General features: G+C 41.3%; 2 protein-coding genes across 8 annotated transcripts in view; one reads left to right on the top strand and one right to left on the bottom strand.

Moving 5' to 3' along the window:
* TMEM164 (transmembrane protein 164) overlaps positions 1 to 5,678 on the top strand; it is a 53,807-nt gene extending 48,129 nt beyond the window's left edge. For all 7 annotated transcript variants that reach the window (XM_079961756.1, XM_079961758.1, XM_079961755.1 and 4 more), the window contains exon 7: positions 147 to 5,678. In XM_079961756.1, coding sequence (XP_079817882.1) covers positions 147 to 353 — 207 coding nt within the window. In that variant the 3' untranslated portion in view covers positions 354 to 5,678. The remainder of the gene's footprint in view (positions 1 to 146) is intronic.
* Positions 5,679 to 7,979: 2,301 nt separating this feature from the next.
* AMMECR1 (AMMECR nuclear protein 1) overlaps positions 7,980 to 25,075 on the bottom strand; it is a 132,988-nt gene continuing 115,892 nt past the window's right edge. Inside the window, exons 5-7 of the mRNA XM_079961719.1 lie at positions 17,312 to 17,402; positions 14,482 to 14,578; positions 7,980 to 12,404 (exon numbers count right to left, since the gene is read on the bottom strand). Coding sequence (XP_079817845.1) covers positions 12,290 to 12,404; positions 14,482 to 14,578; positions 17,312 to 17,402 — 303 coding nt within the window. The 3' untranslated portion in view covers positions 7,980 to 12,289. The remainder of the gene's footprint in view (positions 12,405 to 14,481; positions 14,579 to 17,311; positions 17,403 to 25,075) is intronic.

Below are 25,075 nucleotides of genomic sequence, written 5' to 3'. Positions count from 1 at the left end.
CTGTTGCCCAGCCTATTAACAGCGCCATGGGAGGTTCAGGTTCAGGGAGTGACCGGCTTGCTGCTTCTGGGTTGCTAAGGGAGTTGGGTAAACAAATTGGTTGCTGTGAAGGTTGTTGAACCATCCTTTTCTCCCCCTTCTCCTAGGCCACACAAGTGAATTTGAACAATATGCTGTGCCCTGCCATCTCGGATCCTTTCTATGGCCCTTCGTATAGACTTTGGGCCTCCGGCCACCAGACGATCATGACTTTGATTCATGGGAAACTCATAATTGGCATCTACTACAGTGCTGTGCCTGTCTTTAGGTTCTGTGTGGATTTGCTTCGACTCCCAGCTAAGAAAATCTACTGAAGCTTCTTCTTGGAAGGAAGTGTTTTTTTATAGGAAGCATAAAAGGACTGGTGGTTGTGCTGCAGAAAAAGGGGAAGAGGAAAAAGCACCGTGGATTAATGGTTCCTTTTGTTACAAAATAAGGTGTTCCCTGCTATTCCCAACTGACTACTGATTTTTCACTGCCCATAGCCAATGGCAAAACTTGTGGCCTTATCCACTGAGAGGGTGACATTCATTCCCAGCAGTTTCTATCCTTTAGAAAACAGAATATTGCTACTTTGGATTGAAGTGTTCCAGGGTCTCCCAAATCTTGATATATGGTGTCCTCACTGCATCCACTAGTTCTTAGTAGATAATCACACAGGGTGGTGATTAGGGCAGGGCAATGTATTGATACATAGTTTGCAGACCACATTGTGAGAACTATTTCAGAATAATTGAGCTGGCAATGTATTGCAAAGCACAGACTTCACAACTCCAGAAGGCAGTATAATTGAGAGCCCTCTGGCAGCTGGGTGCCTGCCTTCCCTTTCCCCTCCAATGGCTGAACACTCTACTCCCAGCCTCAGCACCTCCCCGTAACTGTAATTGCAGTGTCTCTACACTGCAGAAATCGTGGCTGGGCTGCTTCTTCCTTCTCCCTTTGTCTAGGGAGGAGTGGAAGGAATTTGCACACCAAACATGAGGGCTTGCCTGCCTCCGATAGGAGGAATCTACAGTGCGCAAAGCACACTGCTCCTTCACCTGATCTCCCTCGTGGCTGCTCCTTCAACTGATCTTCACTCTCCCCAAACCTCCATGTTTCAGACATAGATTGGAATGTTGAAAACCAGATATCTACCAGTCCTAGTGGTGGTTCTTATATTTACCAATAAAATGCAGTTTATCTTGTTCTGTGGGCACTGAACATCTTGTAGTATCCTATTTCTGCCAATTTCACTTGATTCACTTATCATTAATTGATCACGGTGTTCGGCATCCCCTGATCTTCAATACAAATTAGCAAGATTCTGTTCTGTTTAAGCTGGTTGAAACCATGGGGAACAATTAACAGCCCACTAAAAGAAACAAGAAATAAAGACTTTCCAAGCTACAGTGGATTTCTGTCCCAGTGTGCTCAAATCCAACCATATTGTATTTGGTTCCAGCTCATAGGTTGGTTTTCTATACCGATAAGTGAAAAACACGAAGAAGGGGGAAATCTGTAATAAATTTAGGGAAAGAATTATGGGGTGATGCAAGCAGTGCCTGCGTAGGAATAATTGTTCTACAAAGAGACACTGTCAGTTTGGGTTGGTTAGAATTTTACCCTTCTGCAAACTGAATCATACAGTATTTAAAATTAATGATGGTGTTTTACTTAAACACACCTGATGGCGTTTGTTTAGCCTCACTTAACCACACCCATGAAGAACTAGTTGGTTTGCCTGAGCAGAGGTGCAGAAATTTTTTAGGAAGCAGGTGATTGCTGGTGACAAGTAGAATGGATTTGTGTTACCTTTTCAGTGTTAGCTCAGATTTGAAGAGAAAGGTGAAGAATGTTCCTCTGTAACCTTCTGAAGAACTATTCTGCTTAATGGTCACACAGTGTCCTGTAGTGACAATGTTTTAAGCATTCTCTTTCTCCCTCACCCCCCCCCATTCTTCTGGTTGCATTGCCTTAGTGGTGGAATGCAACATACGACAACTGCCATATTTCCTCCAGGTATATTTCTCCAACGGGATGCGTTCTGCAGTCACTGATACCTCAAGGAGAGAAAAGTTGCCTTAACGGTCAACATTGCAGCTCATTTCATTCAACCAAGGGAAGATGGTGGGATGGAGATTCGTAGAGCTGTGGAACTGCAAAAGACACGACTGAGTATTTTACTTCAGTTGACCAAAACTTGAATATTTAACTGCAATTTGGCATACAAAGAAGAGTATCCTGGACTTTTGTCTTTGTAAACCTTTTTGTTTTGGAAATCTTTGTAGTGTGTGAGGAATTTTGTACATGTTATACTGTGAATACTCTTTACTACCATGAGTTTTATCAAAGATGCTCATTGATGAGTTCCTGTTTCACAGCCCTGCTTTTCATATGCCTGTTTTCTGCTTCTGGCATAGCATTGAAGGAGGGAGTCTTGCATAATATTCAGTAATCCTGTCCAGGGTTGCTCTTTGCAGTTGCTGTGGTGAATCTTAATGTCTAGGTTGTTTACTCTCCCAAAGTGGCATATTTAAACAAAGGCATAAGACAGTGAAATTCCTAGCATAGCTGTAATCCTTTATCGTAGACAAATAGACAGTAATGTAGGATTCAGCAGTATAAAATCTTAAGAGTACAAAACCTTGAAAATTGTAAGCAATTGTGCCTGACCTTTCTATCTGTTAGAATTACTTTGAGTAGGTTTCTTTCTTTGATCGCAGTGAAGCCACCTAGCCCTTGGTGATGACCCTTTTTGTACTTGTTTCCAGTTCCATCAGTCCCTCCCTGGAGCAGAAATAGTAGCTGTTGTTTTTTAGGTTTTGAGTGAAACTTCTGAATTGACTGAGAGTGGCCAAATCTTTCAACCCTGTGCCATGTTGCTCATCCACAAGGGGCCTAATCCTTCTGCCTTACCTTTTCCCAGCCCCTTTCAACAAACGTGTTGGTGCTTCTTGATCACCTTAGTCGATGCTTCAGATTCTCCCTGGAAGTGACTTGCCACTCTTAAAAAGTGTCATGTTTTCTCCCATTGCCCTCTTTCAAGTGTTCCACCTAGTTTTGCTTTCAGAGGAGATAGCTGAGCAACTTCAAACTTGTCACTAAGGCTGACATGCCTCCTATTCTGAGGTAAGCAAAACTGCATTAATGATCAGTTTGACTGGGTTAAACACACACACACACACACACACACACACACACACACACACACATTACTAGTTTCGGTGACAGCATTACTGGTCTGGATAATCACCTGCCTGTTACTTGTGCCACATACTTTCGTGACTGATGAATGGGAGGCTGCCTGCATCAGTGTGTGGGGAACTTCATGCAAGTATGCCCTTCAGGGCTCTGGTGTGTGGCACTGTGGCATATTCCAGTCCGTAGTTGTGAATGTTGGTGTGTTGGGCTGTATTCTTGAAATAAAAGGACTGCTGGTCAGTATAGAACAAAAGTGTGTTTGGCTTCACTCCAGACAAAGAGCTGCCGAGTCTGCTCTTGGTAGTTGCAGAAGTTGGCCAGCTCATTCAGTAAAGGGACCTTCACCTAATAGAACTTGCTTTCTGAGTCAGTATTCTACAACTTGGGTTTTCCTGAGTTTTACCTCCTGAAGCCAAAAAGACCCTTCTTATAAACTTTTTTTGGGTGGGTGTTTCGGTTAAGTGACAGGACAATCCCCTTCCCTGTTAAGAACTTCCAAAGCCTGATTGGTTTTAAGGTAGAAGCCTGAAATTTGTAATGACTAGTCCAGAGTTATGCACTTATCTCTGTACTACTGGGGAAGATTCTACAGCAGGGTTGAGGAAACTATGGCCCTCCAGATGTTGCTGGACTACAACTCCCACAATGCCTGCCCATGCCCCTGCTGGTTGGGATTGATGGAAGTGGGAGCCCAGTAACATCTGGAGGGCCATAGGTTCTGCATCCCTGCTCTTCACCACTACCATAGGTAAAGCCTAACCTACTTAAGAATTGCATCCTTTGCCAAGAGGGGCTTTTCATTTCTGACAGGACAATTTGTAACAGGTCACAGCTGGGGAGAATTTCCACTTGGATAGATGTGTTTGTCCAGTGCTTGACTTCCAGGTGAGTTGGGCCCCCTACCTACTTTGCCCTAATATGCTGTCCTGTTCATTGAAGGTGGATGTGTAAATTGTCTTAAGGAGCCAGAGGCTGGAATTTGTAAGTTTCATTACAGGCCTCATACCTCTCCCACCCCTAACTAAAGGACTGTCTTCATTGCTTCTTTAACTAGTTTTCAAGGCATAGCGTTGCAAGGCAAAGTGTAGTTTTTGTTGGGATATGGTGCTTGAATAAGTGGGGTGCCAAAGCCTGTTTCACTTTAGCAGTGCTTTCTTAAATAAAGGTGCTGGCACTATGAAGTTGTTAACAGTAAGTGCCACACTTTTAACATTTTTTGGGGGGAGGTGCCTGTACTGAGTACCCTTGAGGACCCCTAGAAAAAAGCACTGCACCTTAGAATGCCTGTGTTGCTGTGGATTTTTACTCCTCCACTTAGATTATATGGCTGGATCAACATGGACTTGGGTTGCAATGCTTTCGTGTTTGGAGCATTCTTGTATAATCTTTCTGGCTGTAGAACTCCCTAGGGCTGCAGGGTAGCCTTCTGTTCAGCAGAAGCTGTCCTTTTAGAAAGCCAGAGATGGAAGGCCTGGGAAGGGTGGCTGTGATGTGCACTTTAACATTAGAGATCAGCCTTACCCAACCTGGTGCCCACCAGATAGTTCGAACAACTCCCATCTGCAGGGCACCTGGTTGAGGAAGACAATTTTTAGAGTACCTCAGTGTAGCTGTGACTATCTTTTCTGTAGCCTATATCAGAATTTTGATATTTTTCTGTATTGCTAATTCAGTGTTTTGTAAAGGCCGTATTCATTACTCCTCTTTTAGAATGAACTATTTTGCTATGTATTATGAACTTGAGTTTATACGCCAGTAGTCTATAGGGCAAAATACCCTGATTTCTTGTACATTTGTGGTTGTGTTGTGTGATGGAGGTGAAGATTAACCTACATATGATACATTTCTGCAGCAGCTATGATTAAGTATTTATTTTTTAAGCAGGAACTGTGATCCATAAATGATTTATTAGGTGTCTTTAGGATAGTTAACCTATCCTCGCTGTTTGGGCCACCATCCAGATCAGGGGAATTCCTATTCCTTTTTTGCCTCTTTATAAATATGGGAAAAATGAGTTTTTAATGGCAACTAATCTGAAGCTGCCATTCTCCTGCAGTAGCAGACATCTCCAGCCAGTTAATTTAAAAACAGCCATCTCATTTTCTCCCTTTCTTGGCCAAACTGTATTGTTACTTTGAATTTCTTTTCAGTGGTACCCACTGGGCAGAGGCTTATTCCATCATCAAAGCTGGCAGTGGGATGTGTGTGTGTGTGTCCACTGACCTATAACCCGCCCTGAAGCCCTCCTCTCTTCCACTAAATCCTAGGTGTCTTATCGTAGGCTCAATTTTATAAACTACTCCTTCCCTTTTAAAAAAAAGTAATAAAAACCCATTAGGTAACATTTTCCAAATGCACACACAAAAGTAGATATCGCCTACTTGAATTTATCGGAATTTGTATTTGTGTCTGAAATGACTATCTTTATCTCTTAATAAAATATTGTTCCTGGGGAAGTTGGTTGCATTTATTTAAATGGAATAAATATCCCTACATCCAATTAGCACAATTGTGGTATAAAGGAATTAAAACAAGTTATGCTAAAACAAGTTATGCTATGGGGACGCAGGTGGCGCTGTGGGTTAAAGCCTCAGTGCCTAGGGCTTGCCGATCGAAAGGTCGGCGGTTCGAATCCCTGCGGCGGGGTGCGCTCCCGCTACTCGGTCCCAGCGCCTGCCAACCTAGCAGTTCGAAAGGACCTCCGGGTGCAAGTAGATAAATAGGGACCGCTTACCAGCGGGAAGGTAAACGGCGTTTCCGTGTGCGGCTCTGGCTTGCCAGAGCAGCGATGTCACGCTGGCCACGTGACCCGGAAGTGTCTCCGGACAGCGCTGGCCCCTGGCCTCTTAAGTGAGATGGGCGCACAACCCCAGAGTCTGTCAAGACTGGCCCGTACGGGCAGGGGTACCTTTACCTTTATGCTAAAGGTAACTTCCACTTTTGGACATTTGGTAGCTAAAACATCCATCCAGAATCTAAAGAGCTTGGACCACTCCTGAGCAAAAACACAAAGCCATCCTTTGCTCTAAAAGTCCTATGGAGATGCAGGAAGTTCATAGTTGCTAATGACGGCAAGAGCACCAGCTAGTAGGTACCTGAGAGCTATGCACATTTCTAGGAAAGCATATAGATAAGAATATAGATAAAAATTAAGGATAAGGCTGGTGGTTGTGTATATAATAATTTTGGAGCCTATCAGCTAGTTTAATCCATTGATCTACATATCACACTATCAGCCTACACGTGGCATAATAGTTTCTCCTTTAAAAATAACTGGATTGTGGAATTGCCAAAGGGGGGTAATTATGTTAGCCAGCTGGAGCAAAAAGAACAAAAGGTCCTATGGCATCTCAAAGATCAAAACGCATATGATGGCAATAAGATTTCATGGATTACATTGCTGACCCAGTGAACTGTGGTTCACAAAAAAGCTTGTGCTCTTAATACATTTGGTGCCACAAGACTCTTGATTGCAAAAGCGAACTTGTAAACTGTAATTTGCCTTGGAGCTTTGAAAGTCTCCCTGTTTTATGTCACCATATTACTACTGCATCAATAGTAATTTAAGACCAGGAGGTCTAGATACTTAATAAGCATGGAATTCTGCTACTCCACAATCACCTAACTGGAGGGGAGGAGGGAAAGCCAGCCCTTTAAAGTTTTTAAAAAAGCACCTGGAAGAAAAGCACAGCTCAAATTCTGAGCTTGTGGAAAGCATGCCCCCAAAGTAGCTTTTATTACAAAGCATGGGAGATCTTTCCTTACGATTTACACAAACATGGGTCATTTACATAATGGAAGGGGCCTAGCAGTAGCTCCAACTGAAGCCAGGTGATTGGAAGCTGGAAAAAATAAGGTTAAAGGAGTGGCAAGGACAGGGGTATTCAGCCACAAACTGCAACTCGTACATCACACTTGAAGGAGCTGTGGAATTCTGTTTCTCCAAGTTGAAAAAGTCCACTGAAACACTTCAGGAGTTTGAATTTACATGCAACAGAGAAACACCAAGTACAGTGGTACCTCGGTTTAGAAACAGTCCTTTTAACGAACTACTCTGTTTACGAACTCCGCAAAGCCGGAAGTAGTGTCTTAGTTTGCAAACTTTACCTTAGTCTAAGAATGGAATCCAAATGGTGGAAGGCCTCGTTAGGGAAAGTGTGCCTCGGTTTAAGAACGGTTTCAGTTTAAGAACGGACTTCAGGAACGGATTAAGTTCGTAAACCTCGGGTTAAGTACTTAACTCGTTCCGGAGGTCCGTTCTTAACCTGAAACTGTTCTTAACCTGAAGCACCACTTTAGCTAATGGGGCCTCCTGCTGCTGCCGCGCCGCCGAAGCACAATTTCTGTTCTCATCCTGAAGCAAAGTTCTTAACCTGAAGCACTATTTCTGGGTTAGCGGAGTCTGTAACCTGAAGCGTATGTAACCTGAAGCGTATGTAAACCAAGGTACCACTGTACAATGAATTGGCTAACAAGTTGCTAATAGGTAGAAACACCTTTAAATCTTACATGATGCTCACCAGAGAATGTCCAGTATGTTTTTCCCCTCATGGGTACCTACTGTACTTCAAAGAAAAGCCCTCTGCTTACATATTGAAAAGCTAAAATGCATTTTCAAGGTTAACTTTAAGCCTCCCTATCTCCCATTTTCTTGCATAATGGTGGCAGCTGAATGTATCTGGATGACTGCAGTACATTCTGGTTGAAATATACCAGGCCAAAACACTTTGGAAAAAAAGCATAAATACAAGCAGTGATTATTTCTTTTTCTGCTTATTTTATTGGGTAAATGATTTAAAAGGTAATAACAATAGTGTTAAAACTACTACAATATCTTTCCACAGCCATTATCTCACAGACCCACAAATTACCTTCTAGATTTTTTTTTCCTTTTTCCTCATTTTTACCTTTAAGCCATACTTATAAAAATGCCCATTTTATTCAACAGTATCTTCACACTAATAGCAAATAAACATGGAAGGATCTAGTTTAAATGGTAGGTTGTTTGTGGTAATCTGTGATAATATTGTAATCAATAGTCAAGTTACTAAGGAAGGAAAAAAATAGGGGCCTTTAAGCTACTCCAGGCAGCTTTTCTTTTTTTGCCCATTTGTGTCACCTTGTTGCATTAAAGAACTCATTATGCTGGTGAACCATTAATTCTTGTAACATATAAAACACGAAAATAACTTAGAAACTAGATCCAATCTTTTGAAAAGAATCAACTTTGATATACAAAACAGTCATAAGTTGTTACAAAAGTTCTTTTGTTCTCAGTGCATTTGTGTACCAGCAAAGTTACTGGATCCAGAGCAAAAGGAAGGTATTTTTTTTTATTCATTTTTTTAGTCTTCTTCTGAAACAGTAATAAAAAAAACAAGGAAAAAAAACATATCTTTGTATATAAAGAATAATCATTGCTGGTCTTAATAAATGTAACCAGAAACCCTTAAAATCTGAGAGGCACACTTCGGGTTTCTATATTATTTTATTTAAAACACAAAAAATCACCAGTTCTATTTCATTGGAGGAGTCGCTTAGGCTCCTCGAAACTTAATTCAATTAACATCACTAGCAAAAAATCAGTTAAGAAACTGTACAAAAATAAAAAAAAAGTTAACCCATTTCATCCTGCAGGGATTTTGGAAGGACTGGAAGGCAGGCTTTTTTATTTTTATTTTAGGAGCAGCATTTAGGCTTGGCTGGAGGATTCTTTGGTTCGATCCAACACACAAGAGATGTAATCTACTCCAGGCAACAGTTTCAAGAACCTGCACAGTTGAAGACAAGTGAAAAGGTTGAAATACATATGCATCAGGGTGTGTGGTGTGGCCTGGTGCTTCCAGCTGACAATTGTGTTGCGGTTGGTGCAAAGCACCTCCCATCCCACCAGAGCCTGCTGCGGCCCCAGCGGGAAAGTGGCAACGATGCAAGACACATCACTGCACAAGACTCTTCCAGCTACTGGAACAGTGTATGTTGGGTGTGTGCAGCTCAGGGACGCAACTCTCCTTCAGCATAACCGGAGAGACTTGTTCTGGAACTGCCTCATACCACACGGGTGCAGGAAGCAAACTTTTAAAGCTAGAACAAAAGCGCCTTTTGGAATGAAATAAGGCAAAAGTAACTGATCAATGCTTGCCCAAAGCTCAGTGATCAATATTGACAGGAAGGTGAGAAATCTGTCTGGGATTTTCAAAATCAACACAAAATGCTCCAATTTCAATTTGCATATTTAGGAACAAACCACAAGGCATATTTCAAGCCTTGTTTTTTCCTTGATTTGTTTTCAGCAAACAGAGCTACTATGTTCCTGTGAAGTACATCATGTTTTGTACGACTAAACCTACAATTACATAAGAAACATAATCCTTTGTGTCGTTGGCACTTCCATGCTCAAGAGGTAAGTGCCAGGAAAAAAAATGTCAGCAAGAAACAGATTCATCTATATGTAAAAACAGAACATTTGCTGAAGCTTCTGTCTCACAACATGCCAAGCAAGAACTCTTCCTAAATGAACATATGCAAGATAGGCTCAGAAGGGTCTGGAGGTTTTTCATGTTTTTTTTAAAGCACACCTTTCCAGTTTGTATAACCCTTTGAACTAGTTTTAATTTCCCAAGCAACAGCTACTGAAACATAGACAAATATGCATTGTGCATTACACTGTGTACAAAAAAGGAGACAAAATGATCCGTTTTCCTCCCCCAAGCCATGGTGGGAAGTATTGCTGACCTCGTCCTTCAAACCCTGCAGGATATTTTATTTAAATCAGTATTTCATTATTACACTGGTAAGAAATTCTGTATAACATCTGCATATATTGAGGATTTTTTTTTCTAAAAAAATCTGATATGATTTCCGAGTCCGCATGACCAGTCACGTGACCTGCTCAAGGTTGATTAGCACCTTTAAATACACATATATTTATATATATATAATAGATCTTTTTAAAAAACTTCTAACAATGAGCTCACCCAGAAGCATGAGCTGTAATGAGATAACAGAGGAAAGATGGGATTGGGTGGCCATGGCTGATTTTTCAAATATTTTGCAGCAGATAATATTTTTTTCAGCTTGTGCTCAAGTTTCCCTTTAAAGGGCAAGAATGAAAAAGTTGCATTCAGAAAGCCACTTGTTGATACCTGTTGTTTCAAGGTGAATCTGCTTTCCAACACCCAAATGGAAAGGGTCCCCACATAACTTCAACAGAAGCAATGGCCAGTTCTTTTCCTGACCTGCAATGTCTGCCAGACATCTGTTGGCTACTTGTGTTTTCAGGCCTTCTGCTCACTTAAAATTAAGGCATTAAAACAGAAAGTTAATATTTGGACATCAAATGCTGTGGAAGAAGGAAATGACAGCATTCCCTGTGAGAACTTTCTCTGCTAGCTTCCCTGTTAATGTGAGAGCCACCCTCTGCTTGCCTCTCTGTACGTATGAGAATTAAGAGTACGTATGAGGATTCTTAACCAGCTGCTTGACATTTAATAGTGTTTGGTTTTGCCCACACTCATCTATCCTCCTATAGGTATGCATATGAACTCCACATCTAGTGAATGAAATATGCTGGGATTCCTGTGAAAATGTATTTGGTTCCTCCAAAATTTATTACTGTTATTTATTAAATTTATATCTCACTCTTCATCTTAAGATCACAGGGCTGTTTAGCAAAGAGCCTATCCCCTTGAATATACACTTCATCACTGTCCACGAGAGTTCTGTCAGTACATTAAATAAGGTGAGTCCCAAACTACTAACAGCTTCCAATTTCATGAACGCCTTTTCCTTGTCTCTCTTCCTCATTGCTAGAGTCTGATCAAGACAATAACTCTTTCAGCCCCTTTCATGTAGGACAGAAAGACAGTCATTGCCACAGGACTGATCCCTCCGGCTCAGAACCATTCAGATGACTCATTAAATCCAAATGCATTTTTCATATCCACCACCATGACTACTTAAAACAGTAATTGCATTTGGTTGATTGTAACAAACTCCAGGCAACTGGAATATGTTGGGAAGAGAGATAAGAAAACCGATTTCTGCTCTCGAACTAATTTCATTCCTCACCAACTCTCAATAGAGAAAGGAGTTCAATATAGCCATCTTTTCTCCAGTTTATCCCTATGCCCCCCCATTATTTTGATAACTTGCATCCTTGTCAAAGGCACCAATACCTAAATCCATTGACTTCCTTATACGACAGCTGCTACATGCCAACGGCTTCAGCACAAAAGCAGCTTCTATCCTTGAAGTCTTAGAACGGCATTGGTGCAAACAGTCACTCATGCACAAGCCACCTTGCTATACATGGGGCCTGTGAAGGCCTTGAGTCCCATGAGTAAAAAGGTGGCACACTGCCTTCCTAGATGTGCAGCAATTAAAATGGCAAATGCATTGGCCAATACAGCCTGAACTGGCTTTGCAATAAAATTCTTCCTATATGATCATTGTATACCACGCAAAAACCATAGCTGCCTTCTATTCATAATCAAGCAGTTCATCTCAAAATCTGCCTCTCCTAGGATTATCAGAAGGATCTGAGGCTCACATATTTACTTATACGAAATGAAAACAAGTTTATAGGAACATTGAGGATTGTACAGCTAGTCCTACTCAGGCCTCCTTCATAGTCTACGTTTCTGACCTAAATCTTGTATATTTTGTTTTTATGAGCAGCTAATCATGCTTGTATTCTCTAATCCAAACCATTTAAGCATTATACTCTTTCCTTCCATCCACAGTCTTACAGAGAAACTTGACTGATATAGTTCAATGTTAATGAAGTTAGAATTTTAAGGTTTTATATCAAAAGAATCCCAAAAGGTCTATATACTAGCCAAAGTAAGGATTTTGTAAAAAGAGAGTGAAAGGGCTCTTTGTAATGATGCAGCGTTTCCATCCGTTGCCATGATGAACTTAACCTGCTGTGGAGAAGCGCCATCATGGCAACGGAAACTATCATCATAAAATTGTACAGTAATAGAGATAGCTAGACCAAGAGGGGGCGGGGTCTCCTGGGAAGAGGTCTGCAGAGAAGTCCAGGGACTGGTCATGCGGCTCAGTGTCAGGAATAATGGTTGTATGGTGGGAGGGGGTGCCCAATGCCATTCTGGAAGTGATGATGCTGACGGTGAGCAAGGTATTCTGTGTAGCTCATGGTCATCTTCTCACTGCGGTACCTACAGGGGCCGGGGATGGGGGCAGAGAGGGAGAAAAGGAGGAAACGTTCAGGATTTCCCAAAGCAACACATCAAGAAACAGACTTCTGACTGCAAAATATTCAGTGAGTAACCCAATGAACACACATTGCAGTCTGCATATAGAGGCCAGACACACACATGTCCGTACACAGGTTCCCTGCCCCTTTATGATCCATAATCCACCAATGACCTAGGACATGGGTAGGCAAACTAAGGCCCCGGGGGGGGGGGCAGATCTGGCCCAATCGCCTTCTAAATCCGGCCCGCAGACGGTCCAGGAATCAGTGTGTTTTTACATGAGTAGAATGTGTCCTTTTATTTCAAACGCACCTCTGGGTTATTTGTGGGGCCTGCCTGGTGTTTTTACATGAGTAGAATGTGTCCTTTTATTTCAAATGCACCTCTGGGTTATTTTGTGGGGCCTGCCTGGTGTTTTTACATGAGTAGAATGTGTCCTTTTATTTCAAATGCACCTCTGGGTTATTTGTGGGGCATAGAAATTCATTCATTTTCCCCCACTTCAAAATATAGTCCAGCCCTCCACAAGGTCTGAGGGACAGTCGACTGGCCCCCTGCTGAAAAAGTTTGCTGACCCCTGACCTAGGAGCATGAATTTTAAGAGGAATAACCTAAATAGGGTAAGCCTTGGAAGGGACAAGGCCATTATTAATTAATTGGAAGAGTATACCAATGTTGATTCCTACAACTAATCATTAGGGCTGAAGAATGAGTTTCTATAAACACCTGCTATCTAGAACCAGCTTGTGGAATGCCCTCCCCTCTCTCTTATGACCTAGACTAAAAAACAAACAAACCCCACCATGTTTTTTACTTTAAAAACAAAACAAAAAACAAAACAAAACAAAACCCGTGGCTTCCTGTATGTTATTTATCTGAAGCTATTTTTCTGTTACTTATCTGAAGTCATCCCCATGGCCCACTGACTAAGGAGAAGGCAATTAGTCAGAAGAGACCTGCTTTCAGCCATGGTCAGATTTGGCACAGGGAAGATCTCACCGGAGTCCAAGCTTCTAAAATAAGCACACACCGACATGCCAATTCACCAAGCAGCTCTTGGGCTAGCATTCTTTGTGTAGCTTTTCCTTGTCAAATTCAATCAGCCCTGGTCAGCATTACCATTGGTCAAGATGATGGGAGTTGTAGTCCAGCAATATCTGGATGATACAATGCTGGCTACCCGTACCTTAAGGTTTGGTGTCTAGCCCAATGCCTTGAATGTGCATCAGAGACAGTGAAGAAATTGGTAAAATTAAGAGCCCAGAACAATGGCCAAGTCCAATGATAGCTTTCAAGGGCTCAAAACTGATCCTAGATCTGTTCAGCACAAAAGCTGGTCCAGCCATGACATAGTGCTCTGATGTGAGGGCCAAAGCTTTTGATGTTAAATGCATGAACTCATTCAATGTGCCTACTTTTAATCACTGTATGTGTCTATTCTTTATCATCAGTCATTTTAGTAATTGTATACTGTTTTGTGGTGTTTTACATTTTATGGTATATGCTGCCGTGCACCTCCATGCTGTATTGCATGAAATGGTGGTATACAAATACTTTCCTAAACAAACAAACAAACAAACAAACAAACATCCCAGTTAACAAAAGCAGCAGGGGGTTTTCAGCAGGGGTGCAGCACAGGGAGAAAGGGTTAAGCCCCCTCTGCCGACAGCCTCAATCCTGCAGCTAATACAGTTATACATTTAATGTCACATTTGCTTTGGACTAAGAGCCTGAAAGCAACTGCCTCAGCCTCTAAATGAAGAGCTTCAGGACTGCTGCTCTCTCATACTGCAATCTGTTCATCATCATAATCAATTCCTCTTTGCAAAGCTCTAATACCCTAATATGCCCAGACTCCTAGAATCCATTAGATCCAGATGCAGAAGAAAGGGGAGAATATTCTATTAAGCGTCATTATTAGATCTTTGCTGCCATTATCAGGAGAGATGCTGCAGGAAACAGCTCACTTTTTGCCAATAATAAAACTGGCGTGCCCATGAAATGCAGATTGTAAGCATAGAGAAAAATGGACTCCTACCTGGTCAGTTTTATTGTTTTCCTGAAATCATTTGTAATTGGAGCCTTGTAGCCTCCTTTTCTCAATAAGGAATCTATGGTCTGAATATGGTCCCATCCTGTTGAGAATCGTCAGGGGAGGAAAATACTATTAGAACACAGAAACCAAAAGCCAAATTGCAAGGCACAACTAGTGAAGACATTGTGTAGATGCCAGGGCCAGGTCTAACCATGCAGCGTGCAAATTCTCTCACCTAGAAAAATGCCCTTGCAAGAAGAAATCTGACCTATTTCTTCCTGCGAAGAAGGGTGGGCAGCCACAAGGCACACACAATTCTGCTTTCTAGAGCTCATTTTTTAAACATTTGATGCTTTTAGTTTGTATACTGACTTGTGATGTTTTATATGGAAGAGCAGCTTCATATAACTGTTTTTAATATGTATGTAATAAGCCAACAAGAAATTTGCTGCCATGTTTGCACTAAAAAACTACATGAAGTCATTTGCAATTGAAGTTTCTAATGGTAATATTGCATGTATGTTGGTTAAATCTTGGCCCCACAAAAGGTAAAACAGACACACACACTCTCAAACTGCAGCATCAAAACAGGGCAAGGCTAGGGAACCCTCTGAGATGTTGTTGGGACTCCAACTCCCATCAGCCCCATCCAGCCTGGCCAAATGGTGAGGGATGATGGGAGCTATAGTCCAACAGCTATCTGGAGGTCCACAGGACCTCCACCTACAAGCTGGACTACATGAAGACCCAGGTTCACAACCTCAGCCAATTCTGAAGTTCATTGGGTGATCCTGAGTCATTGTCCATCCTTCTAAGACAGTTATTGCTAACGATAAATAGAGGGAAGGGACTATGTGTATCACCCTGAGATCCCTGGAGGAAGAACAGGATAAACATTTTGTAAAAAAAAAATCAAAATCAAAAGCAGAACTATTTTCCTATTTCATGCTTATATTACAGGTGGGCAACTGATAATAGCCATGGCTTAGAAGTAACCTACTTCATAATTCCTTAATTTACCCTATTTTACATCTCAGTACAAAATGGTGATCAGCAAATGCATAACTTACATTTTATCAAAGATGCTGTGCCATAGCAAAGAACAAAATAACCATGTTATTTAATGAAGAACAATCTAACCACCTTTGCCCATTTTAATGATGACTGTGCAGTGGTGTTATTTGGTGGACTGTGCCAACCACCACTATGTTTCAGAGAACATTCCCACCCTCCCACCTGGTTTCATTTGCCTTGTAAATCTAGAGAGCCTGTTATCTCCAGAGACCTTTACAGCTTCTTAGAAGATACAGGATGAACAATTATCCCAAGCATTTCAATACAGGTTGCTGTTGTTTTTTTAAAAAATGATCTCTTCCCAGTCCACACAAGGGATTATACCTAACTAAGGTGTACTCATGAGTTGACCCACTGAAATTAATGAGTTTAAGTTAGCCTCATTCATTAATTTCAATGGGTTGGGTCTGAGTATGACTAACATAGGACACAACCCACTGAGACACCTTGAAACCCAATGAGATGCCTTAAAAAACTCGAAACTCATGTAGAGAGATGCAGAAAAAGTGCAACCAACACAATAAAAGTAACAATGCTGAGAAAACCTTTGGCAAGTATACATTAGCTGCTTAATTTCATATAATTAGTCAATGACAAAGTTCACCGAGTTTTCCCAAACTATTAAGTTGACAGCTCAGTGCCTTTGCTATAGCACGGCATGGGACAGGGATGCTGGCAGGGATGCTGCCTCAGACTGTGGACTTAGATGGGAGTCCTAACTAGTGCATGGTTTTCATTGTGATAAGAAGAGGGTCAGAGTCATACACAAGCGCAGTCCTTACAGGCACTTATAGCCAAAATCAAACCAATTTTTACTCTTAACCTTTGCTGCAAACCATGTTGGGTTTTTAACCAAAGAGTTGCCAAGGGACAGAGCAACACCCGCTCTATGTTGATAGGTGATCCTGGCGAATGGCAGCTTTCAATTTAATACTGGAATTTGAGGCTCTGTGTCACGTAGTATTTTTGCATCACAATGTGGCTTCTTGTGTCATTGATGCCCCTGGCCTTATGCCTACTCCCAAATATGTATGTAACCTGCTGGGCACTAGACAGGTTGAAGCCACTCAATTCTGGCACACTGACTTGCATTTTTCCAATAATGTTCACTCACACATCGTATTTTTAGAAGCACATTTTAAAAACCATAAAGTGCGAAACATCTCAAAGAAAAATGGAGGCCGGAGTCTCCTCCAAACAGCAGCAAATCGAAGTACATGCAGATGAAGTACCAAAAGTGACTGCCAGACAAGAGGAACATTATAGCAATTATGAGTAACTGTCACATCACTTATTTAAAATACTTTCCCCATGTTGCTGATGATAGCCCCATGCACCAAAGAACAGCTTTTTGTCACAGAGACATGTGGACGTTGCTCTACGTTTCCTATTTGGCATGCTACTGATCTTGATACTCAGCTACCTTACTGTAGCACATTGCTAGCTTGCTGCAATGTATGGAAGGATTCCCAATAAAGGGACTTAGGGTTGTATGCAAGTAAGTTATAGACCCACTGAAATCGACTGATGTGGCTAACTGGTCTATTTGTTTCAGTGGGTCTACTCTGAGCGTGACTTAGTTGGACACAATCCTTTATTTTCTATTGATACGTAAGTGGCATTTAAAGAAGAGTCATCCCTTACAATTAAAGTTTCGCTCCATCATCTGACATCAGCGCAAGGTCAAATATTGCATTTTAAGTTCCTAGGTATGTTTAAATTCTTCACCAGAGCATATGAGATAAAGTGCAACAATGACCTTGCTCTTTTGCAACCTCCGGTAAGTAGGTGGCGGTGCGTTTTGATCCTTTTTCATTGATGAATTCTATTCTAATACCATGTACACCCACCTGAAAGAAATGGACAGCATTATTAGGACATTGGAAAAAAGAAAAATGAAAACAAAGAGATAGAAACATAAATCTTAAAGAGTCAATTCTGCATTTTTTTAAAAAGGTCATCCCAAGTCTTGACCTTGTTTGCTCTTCCAGGGTATTTTTTTTAAAGTAACACTTAGCCTCTCTTGAATGAGAAGCTGAGAAGAAAGAAAAATATCCTTCACTTACGATGCTATGGAATACGAATGACTCCATCAGCATCTCGTACTGAAGCCAATAAAAGGTCGGGAGAAGTTGAGTCCTACTGTCTCCCATGTGAGCACATCTGCTCCCACTCACTTCTCAAAATTGATGGAGTGTTCTTGCTATACTCAACATACGATACATCTGCTGAAGTGACTGTCCATGTCCAGGTGAAGCAGCTATTTTATATTATAGCAGAGACTTACCAAAAGCAATAGGACTAACTCCATTTTAACAAATGGCCAACCAGCTTGGTGAAGTTCAACGGATCAAATAGATAGCTTAATAATTAAAGGCTCTGAAAGGTGTCCTCTGAGTCCTTTTCATGGCAAAGTTCAAAGTGGCTTGAGAGATATCTAAATGCTTACGCAATCATAAGCCCCCAAACAGAGAACTACAGAACTGATACAAGCTAAGACTTCAATGGGGTGACACAAGAGACTTGCAATATTTTTTTACAGCTGCTTCAGAGAAGATAAGTGTAAAAGTCGATCCCACAGTCTCAAGGAAGTCACACTGAACCCTATTATATAACTATTTGTATTCCCTTTTTTAGAGTAGTCTTCATGTGGAAGTAATAGTTATGTCAAACTGAGATTACTGATAAATTGGCTGGGCGTCAAAAGCCGTATTTTCATAAAAATTACACACAAACAAAAAGTCTTCCCCATGCCTGCTTAGACTTGTGCACTGGAATACTGAGGCTTAAGGAGGCTCACCCAGTTAGCAGAGTCAGATATATTTCAGAATGCAATACAAAACCGATATTATTCTCACTTTCACATCGTCATGGGAGAAGGAAGTAGCATTTGTGTTCATAACCCTTGAGAACTCTAACTTACACTGAACTTCCCAATACAAATTCATTTAAGAATAAGCAAAGACTAGTGCAAATGATTTCATGACAATTCATACATGCAAGCCAGCCATTTTATTCTCTGCACAAACCTAAGACTTCTAAGCTGGGACAGCCAAAGTTAGCGAAACAACCATTTGCAATGGAGATTTGCACTTGGCTCTGAAGTTAACTACAGCATCTCTGGGAAACTTGCCATGGAGAGGCAAAAGACAGGCAGGCTAACCAACCAGGTTTAACAGGAGAGTCAGGTGTGACTATGCAAACTAACTATTTCCAAGACTGATGAAGAATTCAATTTAAAACTGATTTATGATCCAGTTTATTAGATACCTAATCAGAACTGCACAGGAGGAGCTAATCACCAATGGGACCTCCACTGTTTCCCCATTATATATTCACAGCCCCAAGGAAAAAATAATCATACCAACCCATCCAAGGATACAATTGTGCTAAAGACATGCCACTGTGCTTGGATACCTTAGCTTGCCTGGAAAGGTAGAAGAGTCCAAGAGCTGACACTTGGATGGTTGAAGAGGAGTAGAAGAAACCACTTGGGATGCAGATGGATGTTGCAGATCTTCACATACACTCCCTGCCTGACAAACCTACATCCATTTCCTCCCAGGAGGTTACAAATACCATGCTTGTTGAGGCTGATGGGAGCTTGAGTCGAGCAACACCTGGAGGGTCGTAGGTTCCCATTCCCTGACCAAGAACTAAAGTTATGGTTTAGCATTATGTCAAAACATGACCTGTGAGTCCTTTCATCTTTCTAAGTCTTGTGGGACCAAGACTACTTGTTCCTTCCTGTTTACTAAAATAACCATGAAAACCTGGGTTCTGGGTGCCTTCTGAGATGGGAAGGGTAGCTACCAGGGGCAGAATTTGTTGGTTGTGGCATCTTAACTATGGAATCCTCCCTTTCACCTAGTGCCAAATTTGGCATATTTTAGATGCCAGGTTAAATTGTTTGCACTCCCAGAGTTTTTAATGGTTTTTAGATTAGCACCTAGCATTTCCTATAGGGACACTACTGTGCTGTTTAATTGCAGTTGTTAGCAATCCTGAGAATTGTTTTAGTGAAAGGATAAGCATGTTTCAAAATCTGATCAGATCAAGGTTACTGTGGATTGACTTTATTATATGCCCCAATTATTTGTAATCAGGGTTGGATAACAGTGCTATACTAATGCACAAAATGGAAGGCTGACACAATACAGAAGGGGTGTAATAGAGGATTCTTCTGGAAATCAGTATATAAACACTAATGCCATGTGAAAAACCAAGATGGAAGGCATAGCTAAGAAGAAATAAACACCTCCTGCTCACAAATATGGATTATGATTATGAACCCTTTCTGAAGTAATACTGGTGGCTTCCATGGAAATATTTTTGAATGATTTATGCAGTGGTATCATATGCACTAGAGACAGTAGGCTAGAACATTTTAAAGCATTTTTAAAGGGAATGTCATGTGGACTGGGAGCCAGAAAGAAGTTTATCTCTTACTTATGGACCCTTTCTAAACAGAAGGGCAAACTGTATGTCTGCAGGACAATTAGCAAACACTACCTACAACAGAAATGGCCCCATGTGAAATGGGGAGATCAGAAGTATCCAGAACCGCAGAATGTTTGTGACTTAGAAACATGAGGCATTTTTTTGGCTTTCTGCAGCACCGAGGTGCAATGGCTTGGCTCTTTGTGTGAAACCACCAGATGTTTATACATTTTCCTGTGAAGCTTTCACCACCACTTTCTATCAGACACACATGGAAAATATAGAAATATTTTATCAAACATTGATTGGAACACACACCTGTTGCTCTGGATTCTGTGGAGAACGACCGGGAGAAACCGCTACATTTCAATCACAATTTTCGCATATCATATTCTCGGAGAATGCAGAAGAATTCACCCCCTCTGCTCCCCCCATAGGATAAGAAACAATGGATTTAAGCCACAAAACGCGAGAATAACCGTTTTGAAATATAATAGCATTTCAACTTTGGAATTCGGTGCCTTGGGACACAGTGGAATCTTTTGTCTTGAAGGCTTTCAAAACAAGACAAAAGATAGGAATTGCATAGGACTGGGAACTGATCGACTAAGTTGAGAACTGGGTCCAGAGATGATAACCACCACTTTATTGGTAGCCTAACTAAGAATGGGTTCCAGGTGTCTAGGCAGACCATCTCATGGAAACTGGCAACGGTATAGGAAGGGACAAAATCCCATCTGCTACTGTCAAGATACTGAGATGTTGTACCAGTTCTGTGCCCAAACTTTGGCTCAGTTCTTAAAACTTCAGTTGAGCAAGAAGCTTAGACTTTTGAAGTAAGATCTGGAATTATGAGAAAGCAGTTTTCTCTCTTTTAGCAAACTGTTAGCAGTTGCAAAATTATTGCACCTGTGCTATCTGGTACCAGCGTCTCAAGGCCGAAAGTGACCAGTCCGTTAATGGGGCAAACATTCTTCAACTGTGCTGTCATGAGTTCATCAAAGAGTTTTGGAAGTTCCAGCTGAGAAGCAGGTTACTATGCTAGAGGGCATGAGACATTTCCTTAACATTACTCCTTTGTCCCCTATCTTGGTTCTGAACTTTCTGACTAAAACCTTAAGCCACACCTCTTTGAGGGGACAAAGAGTGTTTGTCATGTATCCAGTTTAGGCAAGGTTTTTTTATTTGTGTGCGTGTTTCCTAAACCCTTCCGTAACAAGGTTCATTAGGCATGGTTATTTAGGTAAGGCTTTGGTTCGAAAACCAGTGTCTTGGATCACTTTGGTCACATTCTGCTACTATGCATTTGGCTGACTTTGCCTGAGGCTTCAGGAAGCAGAGAGTGGTACTTTTCGCTCTTGCTCCTTGGGGACATCTGGTATGCAACTTGAGAATCTCTTGACTCAAACTGGGTGAATCAAACAAGTGGGGACAGTTTACTTCCTTTGAGGGTTGGTTTACCCTGGGGCTGAGAGTAACTTCTGCCTTCAACATGGGCAGCCACAGACCTGGACTCTGGATCAGGCTTGAACTATGACCTGGGGGCAGGCAGCATATTGGAATCGAGAGGCCAAATTCCCTTGATCCTCAAACCCTTGACAGCTACCTTTCTATACTGGAATTAAAAAAATGCAAAAGCCAATAAAAACAGCATAACAAATAATGCAAATAGCATAAAACAACTGAGTACAATAAAGATTTGAAAGCAGTGGTAGGCTAAAAGCAGTCTAAATGAAGTCTTGTTCTGATAATGTCCCAGACTGTTTCCAAAGCCTGCCAAATGGCGGGCAGTCAAGGGACTTGTTATAACTCTCTTGGGAGACTACTTCACATCCCGGGTGCCAAAAACAGGAAAAAAAAACCTCTCTTTTGTACCCACATCTGATAGCTGAAGTAGAATGTCATTCTAATTTCTAAGATGCCATGGTCCCAGATCATTTTCTGAGTCTGGAAATAAATTAGCAAACATTCAGGCTGGTCAAGGACCTGGCCCTAGACAGTACCCTGGTGACCATATTTTACACCAACTGAAGTTTCTGGGCTATCTTCAAGGATAATCCCATGTATAATGAATTACAGTAACCCAACCTAAAAACATGATTTGAGTATCAATGACTGAGCCTAGGTCTAACATTTCCAGGAAAGGCACTGCTGGCCTACCAGATGGTATTGGTAAAAGGCAGATCTACACATTGTGATCCAAGACAAGGCAATAGTTGTTCAAATTGGATGATTCGAGCAATGGCTTTTGTAGAAAGGAATTAACTTCAACCATCTTAAGTATTGTTTGGAACTTTGCTCTCCCTTAATGAGGCATTTATCATCTCAGTGACCTACACTGCAAACATTGTCCTGGCAGATTTAAAAAGACAAGATGGGGACAGGTCAAAAGTAAACATGGTGGGTCTCAACTCTTCCAGAATCTTATCCATGTATCAGATTGTACAAACTGAAAAGCATCCATAGGAAACAGAGTAGGCAGAGTCCTAGAGTCATGGAAACTATTCTGCTATAACTATGGCATCTAAATAAGGAGTGGATATTGTTAAGATTTGTTTTTTGCCACCAACACAGTCACAGAATAGGCTCTTACCTGTGTATGGTCGGATTTGGCCCAAGTCTTTCGTCACTTATGCTCTAGTCATCATCCTTCTCATTTCACTGAACCCACTCCTCAGAAAACCAAGGAGATGGTCCAACTCTACAAGACAGGAGAGGACGTATGGTTGCAATTATGTTGACAGCCTATGTTACTTCCAAATTCTAGAGATCAACCAGGGCATTGATTGGGCAGTTAATCATATTAGTCAGAAAAATCTCCAGGAGACACCAGGAGAGCAGTGAGATCCATAATTCTCAGGGAGTGGATCATCCTAAAAGGTTCCCCCACCCCTCTAGAAGTTAGAGGCTGCTTCAAATCTAAACCTCATCAGATAATGAGACATCCAGCACAAATGCAGCTTTAACAATGACATCTATTACATCCCATTGGATCTAATAAATAATTTTGTTAAGCTGAGTCTAGTAAAGGTGGGATCAAAGACTCAAATGGACCAACCACCACTACAGCAGTAAGAAGAGATCATTGATCTCTTATCCACAAGAATTTCAAACACACGATAAATGGATGCAGAAAATGTAACTAGTTTAAAAAAAACACCTAATTACTTCCAGCATCTACCATCAATGAGCTACATCAAAAGGAAATTTGACAGGCCCAGATAATGAAACTTCATACGAGAAATTAATTCTCAGAAGTCACTCAATGGGGCAAGCCAGTTCTGATACTGTTTTTCTTTCTGATGACAGCTTTGGAAGAGTTCTACAGGTACACACAGCTCTTGAGCTTGCTGCAACAGGAATCTAGTTCATAGCAAATACACTGAAAGAAATACAGTAAACACATCTACTCTTATTAGTTTCACTATATGCACATCCATCTATCTATCCCTTCCTAAAGCCATATCAGGGATGGAAAAATATTTTTAACCATACCCTGCCTGAAAGTGGCAGCTTTAAAGTATGAGTATTGCAGTGGAGATTCATAACACAACTAAGAATCTTAAATCTGGTGCCCTCCAGGTGTTTTTGTATTACAACTCCAATAAGCCCCAGCCAACACAATTGTAGTTTAAAACTCCTGGAGGGCTTCAACAGAGGAACAACTAAACCTAAAGATTTTGTTATCCCCTTCAATTTGCCTATTCTGCAATTTTGACTTTCTGGGTGGGGCTTGGGAATGACACTGTAATCATCAGCATGACTGCAAGAGGACTAAAAAAATCTGAAGAATAACAAGATGAACAAAAGTTACAACATGAAGAAGTTTCTTTATTGTTTAGGACTGGAACAAGCCTAATACCAGACATTGATCACCCAGTTCCTGTCTACTATAATCCCACCATCACCATTTGCATGAAATTGGTACCTGTCATATGCCTGCATTCTCTATGTATGTGGTGTTTCAGTTTTAGTAAGACCATTGGGTTTACTAACCAGGCCATTATTTTGTAGTCTCCTTCCATAACTTCTCTAGCATATGCAGAGAACTTGGCGGAAGAGAGAGCTGTTCGCCCTTGTATTGGGCTTTTGAAGGAGATATAAGCTGCACTTTGCTGTGGCTTCCTTCTGCAAAAAACTCCCCCCCCTTACCTCCCCACAATTGTCCATGGTGGAAAGGGAAGGTGGTTATCTGCCCATAATCTGGGCTTTTGCAGAGAATTTTAACAAAACCACCATTGGAAAGTAGTCTTGCACCCTTTCTCCTTCCTTAAGTTTTCCATGGAAAAAAGGAGAGTAGTTTCACTCAAACAAGCAGGACAGCAATGTGGACAGAGCAAAATTTGCTCTCTGTCTTTGGTGAGAATTCTGCCCAGCTCCATCTTGGCCTCTGGCTCTTGTGGCAGAATTTTCTGGCTTTTATGGAGAAAGAGAGACAATTTATCCAGTCTTTCTTCTTCCTGCATGCAACTTTGGCATTCTTCTTGGGCACAGCTGTGCTACCCTGATCTCAAAAGGGCTTCCTGGCTCTCTCGTTGCCACACTTGCACAAACTGCAATTTACATCCTGCAGTCTCTCTTCACCAAGAGAATGTTGACATGATCTGGGAGTCATCAACCCTACAACATACTTTCTTCCCTCCCTCCCTCCCTCTTCTATTTCTCCTTCCCTCCTACACCTCCACTTTGAAATATGTTAAATCCTCCTCATTTTTTTAATAAAAGAAAATAATCTCCCTTCTCATCTCTTCTTCCTCCAACTACAGTTCTCTGCTCCTAGCTCTAAATTCTGTGTTCTTGGGAGCACATGTGCAATGGTGCTTCACTAAGAATGAGAGAACAAGTACCTGTTGCAAAGGTCGTATAATCTAGAAATCAATCATGAGAGAGACAACAGAACAAGGCTATGTGATTAGTACAATTGCATAAGTCTAGGCTTAGTTTACAAGAAATTGTGTCAATTACTTCATGGAAGAGGTTAAAGGTATACAAGTGGGAGCTAAACAGTACAAACTGAAAGCATTTGCTGATGACTTAGTATTGACTTTACAGGAGCCAGAATCTAGTACTAAAAGGGTATTGG

This window comes from Podarcis cretensis, assembly GCF_951804945.1.
Source record: "Podarcis cretensis genome assembly, chromosome: Z".
Taxonomy (NCBI): domain Eukaryota; kingdom Metazoa; phylum Chordata; class Lepidosauria; order Squamata; family Lacertidae; genus Podarcis; species Podarcis cretensis.
Note: the sequence above shows the minus strand (reverse complement) of the source record. Positions and strands in the feature narration are given on the sequence as shown.